The following is a 13,395-nucleotide window of genomic DNA, read 5'->3' as shown; positions in this document are numbered from 1 at the left end:
CAGCATTTAAATATTAACTTTTTAAAAGAAGTTTCCTCATATAATTCATCTTTCTAGATTCCAATGTTATGTCAATAATTCCATCCCACTTTTCATTTTCTCCATATTTGACCAAAAAGAAATATTAGAAATTAAGTTGCTAACTTCTTGACAAATAATAGTCTTTTCTTTTCAAATGATCTCTCTAATGTTAAGAAGTTGAAATATTTACGATCACAAAACTGAATTTCAGGGCTGGCAGGTAGGCTCAGCAGGTAAAAGTGCTTACCACCGTGTCTGACAACCTAAATCCACCCTCTAAAACCCATGTGGTGGAAGAATAGAAACATCCCGTGTGTGTGTGTGTGTGTGCGTGTGTGTGTGTGTGTGCGTGTGTGTGTGTGTGTGTGTGTGTGTGTGCGTGTGTGTGCGGGATTCTAGTATACCCCATAAACACTACCAGAAGAACGATACTTATCACCATTAAACAGTTACAACCAGCCGGGCGTGGTAGCGCACGCCTTTAATCCCAGCACTCGGGAGGCAGAGGCAGGTGAATCTCTGAGTTTGAGGCCAGCCTGGTCTACAGAGTGAGTTCCAGGACAGCCAGGGCTACACAGAGAAACCCTGTCTCAAAAATTCAAAAAAACAAACATACAAACAGTTACAACCGTCCTTACCAAAGTCGGCTATCTTTGCATTCATGTGTGCATCAAGCAGGACGTTTTCAGGTTTCAAATCTCTGTGGACCACCATATGCCTGTGACAATAATCCACACCAGAAAGGATCTGCTGGAACAGACGTCGACTTTCCTTTTCGTCCAACTAGGAAAAGAAGAAAAGCATTTTAAGCTGTGCCTCTCAATGAAAACATTCTTAAAATTCTTCAGCCTATGGATTGGCAAAGCCTGAAAGCTTCCAGGTGAACTTCACCCATGAGGTACTTTGAAATGGACAAGTAAGGCCTGCAGCCCTACACTGAAATGCCAAGGGCTTACGGGGACCAAATCAGCAACTCAACTCTCTGACCCTATCACATACAGAAACTACACTTAAAAACACATCTTCTTCTGTAGCTCATGGGCTATTTCTAGTACTTTCAACTTCTACCTGAAACTGGGAATGTTTTCCAATTAGTGGTCTTTAATCCTTCCCTCCTTCAATAAATATTTATTGAGCACATTCAATATGCTGTACTGGTTAGATATCCATAGTACAGAAATGAGTGAAAGAAAGGCCCTACTCTAGTAGACAAAAATAAGGCCAAAAACAAAACAAAACAAAACAAAACATGAGCGTAACAGTGGGGAAAAAAGGGTCACAGAGTGAGCGAGAAAGCGTTCCAATGAGCAGATCCAAACCCATGGGAAAACAGATGCTCCTAAAGTCAGTGGTTCCCAGAACAAAACAAAGTCATGCGGGTAAACCAGGGACCTGCAGGGAGGAGGGGAAGGCAGGAGTGGGAGAGAAGGGGGTCAGGGAAGGAGAGTACACAGAGGGCGCAGAACACGTGGATGCAACTGTCAAAGAGCAAATCTAATCGAAGAAAAGGGAAAGAAAAGGAGAATACACCAAGTGATGCTTGCATAGGGGACAATTACAGACGACAAAGAAGTGACAGGTAAGTATTGGAATTGAGCCACAACGCAACGATAGCCTGTACTCTGAAATGTAAGCTATTTTTTAAGTTTTGTGTGTGTGTGTGTGTGTGTGTGTGTGTGTGTGTGCATCTGCCTACAGGTGCCTACAGAGACAAGAATGCTAAGAATGTTGGGTCCTCTGGACCCGGAGTTACAATCGAGAGCCACCTGACATGGGTGCCATCTACTGAGCCATCTCTTCCGGTCTAAGATGTTTTCATTTAACCAAAAGAAAATCCTTAGCACATTTACCTTTTGCATGCTTCCTGAAAGAAAACGCTTACACTACGATTAAAATTGTTAAGTACAATCTTTTAAAAATCATCTTCAAATCTCTGCATTTTCTGATGTTTCCTCAACAGGGGATAAGCCGCACTGCCTTACCCAGGCTCCAGGACAGAGGATTTAGTAAGTAAGCTACTGCCCCCCAGGCAAGGATGCTCACATGAGATCCTCTGGCAGGGCATGAGTGAACATTCTAAATCCAGAATCCTACACCTTCACCACATGGATAACATGGGTACAAAGAGAAACCAGGCATTGCTTTGAATACAAAATGAAAACTGCTACTGAAGTGTAGCGTACCCTTACCCTGAAATGTAAGGTCCTCCCCCTTAAGAAAAAGACATTAATACTGTTGCAATCTCACGCCTTTCTTCAAGTAGATGTTTATTTTTTAAAAAAAAATTATGCAAGAGGAAAAGAAAACTTAACAAAAGATAAGTAACAGAAAGGCTGCAAAGGTGAAAAGAATTTTATTTATAAAAATACAGTACAAAGAATGGCAGCGACTAAAGGAAGATGAGCCAGGTGAAAGCACACTCCCAGCTGATAAACATCACACAATGAGTCTTTTGTGTCACTCCCTGTTGAGTCGCCCCAGGGTGCTGTCAGCAACACACAAGGCCCATAAAACAAAAAGATGGAGAGACAGCAGCCATCTAGAGGAATGTATGGACAGCAGATGAAAACTCAGCAAAAGAGAGAAAAGCAAAACCAAATCCTAGAGGAAAAAATGAACGGAAGTGCGCGGTGGAAGCCTGGGAACGCCGAGCAGTGGGCGCGCCATGACTTTCTGAAGCAATGAGGGGCAGAAACAAGACAGCAGCAGGCCTCTACAGAAAGCTGTAGGTACCACCAAGGGGGAGTAAGACCTCTAGCTCCTCCGGTGGGCCAGGCAAAGCCAGGCCGTTCTCACGGCTCTGAGGCAGGAATAAGGCACCGTAAGGAAGATGTAGATTATGTGCATACTAACAGGAAAGACCTGACCCCATCTCCCGACTCAGTTCCAACTGCTAAACCAATACCTTCAAGAAAATAGGAAAAAGCAGATACCAAATCAAATGATGAAGAAAAACACTTGTGCTTGTGAGCAAAGAATTTACCCTACCAAAATTAATGTCTCCAACAACACAACCTGAGGGAAAACCGTAAACGGCACACATCTACAGGCTTGGCATGTGGTGTAACTTTGTTCTGAAATTTAAGTGGACAGCTAAGAATGACCAGATATCTGATTAAGAGTATTGGGGGGTGGGGGGTAGGAGACAAAATGAGCAGAAGGAAAAAAAAAAGGAGGCGAGCGGAAAGCACGGAAAACGGAGCGGTGCAGTGGCCAAAAGACATTTAAAACCAAAATGTCATTCTCAAACAGGTAAAGCTGTGTCTGTGAAGCCAAACAGGCAGCTATCCAAAGGGAATTTCAGAAAATAAGGCAGAGATCTGAAATACAAACATGCGACAGCTGGAAGTTTGGCATTCAAAAGGTAACACTAAAGACATCCCCACAATGTATAACAAAATGACTAGAAATGACAAATGGGAGAAAAAAAGAGAGAGAGATGAGAAATGCAGGCATTGATTAATTCAGAAGAATTCCTCCAGTGCACAGGAATGGGGCCTTGAAGGATGAGAAAGGGAAAACTTTAGGTAGAAATTAACCACATTGAGAAAAAACAGACTAGAGTGCTTAATGAGTTTGATCCTGATTAAAGAGATACAGTACGTAACAGGAAAGAATGAAGAATGCAAATAGCTTCCGACTGAAGGGGAGCAAGGCTCTCTTCTCTGCTAGATGTGGGGTCTTTCAGAAGGGCGCTGTGCCAGTCAGATAACATGAGAGTAAGGGCAGGGGACGGTGCTCAGTATTTGTGCTTAGAACTAAATGTCTTCAAGGTTCCTTCAAACACTAACCTCTGTAAGTCTACTTCCTAGCTCCTTCAAAATCCCTATTCCGCAACTTAAATGTGGCCAGAGTTGAAGAGCAAGGCCTACATCGTTTAAGTATTTAATAAGCTATTCTGGGAGGCCCACGTAGGAAATCGTGTTAGGAAAGGACATTACCAGGCAAACCTTCAATCCCAGCACTTGGGAGACAGAGACAGGGTCATCTCTATGCACTAGAGGCCAGCCTGATCTACGTGGCAGCCACAGTGGCATAGTGTGACCCTGTCTCCAAAAAAATAAATAAATAAAAGTTTGTATTGCTAAAAACCTTAAATCTGGGGCTGGCAAGATGTCTCAGTGGGTAAGAGCACTGACTGCTCTTCTGAAGGTCCTGAGTTCAAATTCCAGCAACCACATGGTGGCTCACAACCATCTGTAACGAGATCTGGTGCCCTCTTCTGGAGTGTCTTAAGACAGCTACAGTGTACTTACATATAATTAATAAATAAATCTTTAAAAAAAAAAACCTTAAATCTGAGGATTATAAATTTTAGGGATTTAAATGAATTCTGTATAGCACTAGTAAATCACGTGACCTTGAACAAATACTCAACAAGTAGTCTTTATATCCATGTCAATTAAATGGGCTCAGGGATCATCTTTGAGGTCCTTTCCCTCTAAATTGCTTATGATTCTACACAAATTCATGCTTAGGGAACATATTACTAAACAGACCTCTGAAAATTGCTTGCTGACACTGTAATACAATAAGGGGGACAGAGGAGTTACCAAAATATGTACAGGATTAAATGAGAACTGCTTACCCTTCCATTTTTACAGATATAATCAAATAGCTCTCCTCCAGAGACATATTCCATCACCATGAAAATATCAGATGGTGTACTGATGACCTGGTACCTGGTGAGAGAAAACATTATCTACTAATATTAAAACACGTGTATTCATCCATTCAGTAAAGATTTACTAAGCACCTATAAGATACCAGGTACTGTGCTAGCTGCTAGAAGTCTGTGGGGGAGCAAAGCCAATCTCCTGTCTTTGTTATGGTCCTGATGCAGGTGCCAGGACACAAGACAGTAAGCAAGTTTGTTATGGTCCTGATGCAGGGGCCAGGAGACAGACAGTAATTAAGTAAGAGGCAGAGCCTGCCGGAAGGTCACAGAGTGCACCAGAGCAGAGCCCCAAGGAAGGGAGGAGCGGACTGCCTTGGCCAGGAGGAAGGTGAAGTGGGCAGAGGGAAGGGACAGCCAGGGCCAGGGCCCAGTTGGGAGCCTGCTTGGCACACTCATGGTAAGGTAAGAGCAAAACAAGCCAGGAGAGAAAACAGGACATGAAGCTAGTAGTTGGAGACCAAAGATGCAGAGCTCCACAAGCCGGGAGCGAAGAAACCTTTGGCTTTTATTTAAAGGAATGTGGAAAGCCATGGGATGTTTTTATGCTGGCAGTCATGTCAAAAGAGTAAGCAGTGGCGGTATGAAGACCGGAGAGAACGCTCAGAAGATGCCCATGAGCGGTGAGGTAGCACAGGCCAGTGTGATGGCATTAAAAGACGGTGAAAAAGGTCAGAGATACATTCTGGAGGAAGAGATGGTGGGGAGAGGGATAAACAGGATTGTTAACGATGCTCCTACATCGTCTTTGTCATTGTCCCCCCCACCCCCCCCACCCCCCGGGGTAAGTGACGATTAACTGCGATGATGGTGAGAGCAGTGTAGGAAGAAGAGCTGAGGAGATGATGGGGAGATGAGACCTGTACCAGGTTCTTTGAAAGACCTCGTGGACACCCCAATGAGTGAGGAGCAGGCACAGGGCCTGGACTTCAGAGAATGGGTCTCAAAGCAAGGACTGTACAGTTGGGGGCCATCAGGACACATGATAGAGCCAAACACTTTAATAAATGAGAGCTAAAAGCAAAACAACTGTGGAGCCAGCTCTACAATTCCAGTTCAATGGAGACACATGGGGAGCGTTAAAGTATAGCCCCCAAGGTAACACCGGAGGTAAGAAGTACGCTACCTGTAAGCCTCACTGGGGCTTCCTCAAAACAACCATTAGGATTACTGTCCTTCTGCAATTCCAGATCCTCAAAGCCCGTGTGTATGGTCAAGTACAAGCAGGGTACGGGAAAAAGATTTCTAGTACACAGTCTCTCCTGAGCCTGATTCCCAGCATGTAAAAAAATTGAAATTTGAAGCTCAAGAACTTCTCGCCTCTTCCCCGCCCCCCCCCCCCCCTTTCAGGTGGTACAGGAGACCAAACAGGGCCTGGCACCTGCTACAGAAACTTTTAGTAGCAACCCAACAGTTGGTACTACCTGTAAAAACAGTAGCACAGAGTACTGTCAAACGGGCCTCTTTAGAGACAACAGGAAGAACAGGAATACAGTGGATATGAGCCATGCTAAAACCCGAGGGTGGGCTCTGTGACTGGCAGTGAACCAGGGTCAGAGACAAGAGCAGGAAGACACCTCCAGCCTCGGAAACAGGAAGAGGCCAGGCTTGCCAGGTCAGGCGGGCTAACTACAGGGATGAGAGGACCAGGTTAATGAGCTGGGCTTACAGTTTGATGATGTGAGGGTGCCTGAACAGCTTCAGGTTCTGAATCTCCCGGCGGATTTTTCCCACCACGTCAAGGCTCCGAATCTTCTGCCGGTTAAGTATCTTCACAGCAACTTTATGTCCGGTCAACTCGTGCTTGCCCACTGCAGAAGGAATCATTTTTAATGTGTTAGCACTGGTTCTGATGGATAATATACTCTGGTGTGTTATACTAGAAAGCTAAACACTCAGACGATAATGGAGCATCTTTGCCCCTCTCCTCCCCAGTTATACACGTGAAAGTTTAGCCTTAAGTCAGGAGGACACACACAAGGAACTGCTCACCACGAGTGGATTTTGGGAAAAGGGAATTTGGACCAGTCATAAGAGAGAAAGAGGAAAAATTCTTCCTGTATGCCTTCAGGTACTCAAATCCCTTTAGCTCACTATTCATTTCTCAACTACTGTACATAGAAAATGAAACTCTTTTATTGGAAAACCTTCTGTAGATGATGTTCACACACAGAGAAGCTGGTCTACCACCATTAAAATCATGTGGCAAGGATCCAGACATGGTAGCCTATGCCTGCAATCGTCAGACGCACCGTCGGGGGACTGAGAACTAAGGGAAGGCCCAGGCTATGTGGTAACACTGGATCTCAAAACAAGAAAATCAAACAAAAGCCATAACATAGAATAGCTGTATCTTCCCCTCAGAAAACTGCCCTGCAGGGCCGGAGAGATGATGGCTCACCAAGAAAGAGCTGTATACGCAGGAGGCTCTAAATTCAAATTCCCACAACACACTTTTAAAAAGAAAAAGAGAAGAACCTAGCATGATCCCTGCCTATAACCCCAACACTGGGAGAAAGAGGACAGGTTGGCAGAGACAGGGGGATTACTGGTGTTACTGGCTAACTACCTAGCTCTAGTTTCAATAAGAGATCTTGTCTCAAGGAAACAAAAGCAGAGAATGGTAAAGCAAGCCATGTCCTCTGGCCTGACATATACACATACAGCACACATAAGCCCAAAACTACATACACGAACTCCCCTGGGACACTGACATGATCCCCCTTCATTAACAGCCCCCGTGATTGGCTACTGCTGTTGTTGTTGTTTTGTTCTGTTTTCAGTTTTGGCTCAATGGCATGTAGTTTCCATTTTCAAATAGAAAATTTAAAAATACATGGATTTTAGGCTAAAGAGACGGTTCAGTGGCACGAGTTGCACTTCTAGAGAGTCCAGGTCAGACTCTCGGCACTCATGTGCGACCTGCAACCATCTATAACTCCAGTTCCAGGGGATACAAGGACCTCTTCTAGCCTTCTTGGGCACTAAGTACAGACATGGTGCACGGATATATATGTAGACAAAACATCTATGCAAATAAAAGTAGATAAATCATGTTTAAAGAGATTCCATCTTGCCCACACCCACCCAGACAGTCAGTCTATGTGCACATAAGAATTCAGAAACTGCTGCTGAGGCGAAGTCCCTGAAAGTCTGGCGTCTGTGTGCCCTTTCTCAGGAACCTAAGGAAAACATAGATACTATCAAAGTCAGAAGAGAAACAAAAATGTCAGCAAGAAGGCAGCACATCTAGTGAAGAGAGTGCCAGCTCAGGCCAGCAAGGGTTGCAGCACAGGATAGGGCCGCCGCCTGGAAAAGCAAACAAAGCCAGCTGTGGTAGTACATGCCTGAATTGCCAGCATGTGAGAAGAGACAGGGAGTTTAAGGTCACTTTGGCTCCAAATATAGCTCAAGACCAGCCTTGGTAACTTAGATTCTGTCCCCAAAAGAGCAGGAATCCGATGCAGGAGGCAAATTGAGAAACCTCCAAATGGCGACAGCTGTGCTGGTCTGCACAGCAGCAAAGCCAGGCAAGGCGACCCGCAGAGGAGCCAGCGTCGCTATTTTGAGGGAACAGAGATAATCCCATACCTTTGAAAGTATGGGGTCCACATAATAGAAGGAGAGAAATAACTTCCTAAGGCCATCCTCTCACAAGCACACTGGCACACACGCCCCTACATGTACATACACACATACACACACACATTAATAAATGTTTCTCAAAAACACTTGAGGTTTATCCAAAACTGTAGATATAGTTTCTTTCATCAAGTAAGAAACTAGGGTAGGAAGCTCTGAACATTCTTTGACTCATTTGGGATTATATACTTTGCGTTTAATGTAAACCAACCAATCTAGCCTAGTCCATGAGTTCCGGGCCAGTGAGAAACCCTGTCTCAAAAAACTTAAGTGGACATCTTTAATCCCAGCAACTCAGAGAGAGAGGCGGGCCAGCCTGGGCCTCTCCATAGTGAGTTCTAGGCTAGCCCAGGCTACAGACACATTTCTTGGCTATTGTCCTCCCTTCTACCTCTTTGGAGTCCCAGGCTGTTTGTATCTGTCAGCCTGGATTCACAGACAGGAAGGAGCCTGGCATAACTGTCCTCTGAGAGGCTCACAAAGACCCACACCCAAGCATTACACCAAGTTTGGGAAGTCTGGTGGAAGAGTTAGGGGAAGAACTGAGGTACTCGGAGGACAAACAGACTCCACAAGAAGACCAACAGAGTCAACTAACCTGGACTCACGGGGGCTTCCAGAGAATCAACCACCAACCAAGGAGCAAACAAGGGCTGGACCTAGAGACCCTGGACATGTGTAGCAGACAGCTTGGTCTTCAAGCAGGTCCCCCCAAAACTGGGGGAGGGGCTTAACCAGTGGATCTGGTTTCCCTAACTAGGCTGCCTTGTCTGGCCTCAGTGGGCGAAGATGTAACTAGTTTTGCATAAACTTGAGGTGCCAAGGTGGGTTTGGTTGGTTCCCCAGGAAGGACTTCCGCCTTCTCAGAGATGAAGTGTCGGGGAGCTGAGAGGAGAGGCAGTGTGAGGAGGGGCTGGGAGAAGAGAGGATGCTGTGATAGAGATGTAAAGTGGATAAATTAATTAATTAGTGGGGAGAAAAAAAAAAACAATCTGAGTGTTGGCAGACAGCTGTCCTCCTAGAAGAGGAAGCTGAGGCAAAAAGAACGCCAAGAACGTGAGACTACTCTACGCTCCAGAGCAAGCCCGCCTCGCAATAACCAAGCGGGGTTGCACATGGAGCTCAGTTGGTAAAGTACTTGCACAGCACACGTAACAGGCACTGGGTTTGAACCCCTGTACTGTGTAACTGGGTGTGATGGTGCCAGCCCACAGGAGGGAGGCAGGAGGATCACAAGTTCTGGGTCATCCTCCAATATACAGCCAAGTTCAAGGTCAGCCTGGGATACATAAGACTGACATTTTAAAGAAAAGGTAGGTATGGTGGCTCATGCCTATGATTTGAACACTTAGAAGTCCGAGACAGGAGGATTGCCATGAGTTTAAGGCCAATAGAAGTTAGCACATAAGACCCTTTCTCAGAAAGAGAGAGAGAGAGAGGGAGGGAGGGAGGGGGGGAGGGAGGGAGGGAGAGATTGATTGGTTGATTGATTTTAGCTTGACTCAGCCTGATGACCTAAGTTCAGTTCCTGGGACCAACAAAGTGGAAGGAAAAACCAACTCCTCAAAGTTCTCCTCGGACCTCCACTAACACAACAAGGAAGGGTAAGTAATTCTCATTTAGTTCTGTACACAGTTTGGTAACTCCTCTGTACTCCTTATTGTATTACAGTGTCAGTAAGCAATTTTCAGAGGTCTGTTTAGTAATATGTCCCCTTAGCATGAATTTGTAGGCTATTGAGAGGGAAAGGACCTCAAAAGTGATCCCTGATCCCATTTAATTGACATGGATATAAAGCCTACACACATCCATACACACACACAGACATGCACACATCCATACATTCACACACATGTGCACACCCATATACACACATACACATGCACATGTCCATACACACACAATGTGCACCCCCATATACACACATACATATGCACATGTCCATACATACACAATGTGCACCCCCATATACACACATATACATAATACTTCCATANCACACATACATATGCACATGTCCATACATACACAATGTGCACCCCCATATACACACATATACATAATACTTCCATACATACACACACATGTGCACACCCATATACACACATACACATGCACACATCCATCCATACACACACACGTGCACACCCATATACACACATACACACATCCATACACACACACGTGCACACCCATATACACACATACACACATCCATACATACACACACACACATATACACAAACATACACTATTTTTTAAGAGTACAGAGATAGAAAGGGAACAATGAAAATTCTACAACAGAACAGTTCGTGTCACTTAGTAGTTAGTATGACTCAGCAATAATGTGGCACATTCTATGACCTATGGTCGGATACTAAGAACTGAGAGAATTTAACAAGGATAAAGGTTGCCAAGGGATAGGAATCAAGTCTACCATTTCAAGTATATAATCAAGTATATAGTTTCAGCAAGGGGCATCTCAGTATTTCACCTGCAAACACGACGTCCCCCTGTTTAAAAGGCAAAACGAAGAACAGATGCCAATATCCATCCAAGCATACCACAGCTTGTTCTCATACTTGAGTGTTTCACCAAACTACAAAGTAATTAGGAGCACTTAGACATACGTCCTCGCTTTCAAAACAACTCCAGAGAGCCGTAGTGGGTAAACTGCAGGCCTCCAAGCACGGGGGCCTTCCTTCAACCCCTATTCTCTCACTCGCTGCAGGGGAGGAAAGACTTATGCAGTGTACACACACACATATATAAATGAAAACAGGGATGGGTCTACTGACTGAAGTGCAAGAAAAAAAAAAATCACATTAAGTAAAACTGTGTTCAAACAAAAACTGAGAAAGTTGACTGGGAGGCGAAGGAGCACGGCAGCCATCATAAAGCAAGCGGCCGGCCATTCGACCTCCTGGCACACAGAAGGAAACAGAAAGTGGGAGCACTGGCTTTCCGCCTGCTTAACAGAAAGTCACCATAGTAATTCCTTTTGCTGTTGTTTTTGAGGGGGATGGCTGAAGGAACCAATGGAACACTTTAGGGAACCACATTTATATATAAAAAAAAAATTCTTGAGAATTAAAGGTGGCACTGTATTTAAAAAGAAAAAGCATACGTATTCTCCAAATTGAACTACGAAGTAAGCTGAAAACATGCATAAATATGTCTCAGTTTATTACAGCTTATTATGTAAGAACAAAAGACTGCAGATCTCCTAATGACTAATTTCAGAAAACAGCTTAATCCACTGTATTGTTTCAATGCAGCAGACTCTTGTAGGAGACTATGAGAAATGTTCCTTCCTATCGCCATGGATCATCAAGTTTCACAGGCTTCCACAGTTGCCTGCTACAGAAGAAATAAGAAAGGTATTCTGTAGCCACCGTCTTTCAAATTGTATTGTTTTATTTTTATTTTTTCAGTTAAAAGGAAGAAGAAAAGGAAAGAAAGCTCGCCCACCCAAGGGGAGGGCATCAACGCTACGCATTGGCAGATCCAGCCCTTCACAGGAACAGACTGAATAGAAGGTGTCCTTCTAACCCAGAAGGCAGTGTGTGTGCACTCTGTAGCCTCAGGTCTTGTTCCTCTTTGAAGGTACTTAACAGACTTCTGACTTACACATATAAACCCTTGGTAAATGTGATCTCCTGCTCTACAAGGATGGCCACATGACACATGAAACCGTGTTTGTAAAGGACGTTCCCCCCTACCAGCACATCATAAGTGAACAGACAACTGTAGCTATTAGTACTGAGGGATAAGTTTCCACTATTCCCAAACCAGTCCCCCGTTCCTATTTAATCATCCCTGAACTATCCATTTGGATGTGGGAATAGGTGCTTTGGATCTTAGCTCTTCCAATAGTGCCTTCTGTTCATTTGTATTCAACAGCCTGCCCTTATCAAGAGCCTCGGGGGCCACCCTCTCTCGGCAGCTTAAATCCCACCACTCCAAGCACCGAGCCTGAGATTTTTGGATTCCAAAGTTCAGCCCATTTCCTCAACAGTTAATATTCAACAGGTCGCTCATACACACAGCACCAGTCCTTTACAATGAGGTTGCTGTCTATCTAAAATTTTTCAAGAACATTTCTATGGCCACGGACGGGAACAGTCCATCTCTGTGTTTCTCAGCACAGATGGGAAGATACAGGCTCATTTGACTATAGTTTAAATCACGTAAGTTCTTCTAAACTACCGTTTGTTATAAAATGAATCTAATTGATTTGTATTGTGTAAGTCAACAGCACATTCACTTTGTACACAAACACACCTAACTCTCACCAACCTTGGAAGGCTGGCATTATGAATATCATTCTACGGGGCACTGAGGCACCCACAGACACAACATGTCCTAAGTACACAGCTGGTGCGTGGCACAGCCCAAAGCTCTAACTCAGACTGGGTTCAACACTGGAAGCTCCCTCCAGGAGAGGAAACATGACAGCACTCTTTAGACAGTTTTAAATTCTTTATTTTAGGTATTATTACTGAATGCATGGTATCCACGTATGAGTGTGGGGAGCCTCGTGCCACAGCGCACATGCAGAGAGGGCAGAAGCTAAGCTTCAGGAGTCAGGACTCTCGCTCCTTCCAGGCTCCAGGGATAGAACTCGGGATCCGTGAGCTTGCATTGCACACCTACACTGGGCTGCGTCACTACCAGTAACTCCAGTCCAGAGAGACCCAAGACTTCTGGCCTTGGTAGGCACCAGCACTCACAAGTACAACCCACACACATGTACATGAATTTAAAATAATGAAATAGCCAGACATGTAATACCTACCACTCAGAAAGCAGGGGCACGTGAATCTCTGAGTTCAAGGCCTCCTGGTCTAAAGAATGAAATCCTACCTAAAATAATGCCAATGATAATAAAATTAGCCTTTAAAAAAAGATAAATCGCTGGAGAGATGGCTCAGTGGGTAAGAGCACCCGACTGCTCTTCTGAAGGTCCGGAGTTCAGATCCCAGCAGCCACATGGTGGCTCACAACCATCCGTAACGAGATCTGACTCCCTCTGGAGTGTCTGAAGACAGCTACAG

At 44.6% G+C, this 13,395-nt stretch overlaps 1 protein-coding gene across 2 annotated transcripts in view; it reads right to left on the bottom strand.

The window, feature by feature from the left end:
* The window catches only part of Prkaa1 (protein kinase AMP-activated catalytic subunit alpha 1), a 37,451-nt gene that overhangs the window by 12,399 nt on the left and 11,657 nt on the right, over positions 1-13,395 (bottom strand). The window contains exons 2-4 of one of the 2 annotated variants that reach the window (XM_021183155.1): positions 6,366-6,507; positions 4,610-4,703; positions 660-804 (exon numbers count right to left, since the gene is read on the bottom strand). In XM_021183155.1, coding sequence (XP_021038814.1) covers positions 660-804; positions 4,610-4,703; positions 6,366-6,507 — 381 coding nt within the window. The remainder of the gene's footprint in view (positions 1-659; positions 805-4,609; positions 4,704-6,365; positions 6,508-13,395) is intronic. The other variant, XM_029469655.1, reaches the window with a different exon arrangement.

This window comes from Mus caroli, chromosome 15 (genome assembly GCF_900094665.2).
Source record: "Mus caroli chromosome 15, CAROLI_EIJ_v1.1, whole genome shotgun sequence".
NCBI classification, from domain to species: Eukaryota; Metazoa; Chordata; class Mammalia; order Rodentia; family Muridae; genus Mus; species Mus caroli.
The sequence above is the reverse complement of the archived record's forward strand: the minus strand, read 5'-3'. Positions and strand labels throughout refer to the sequence as shown.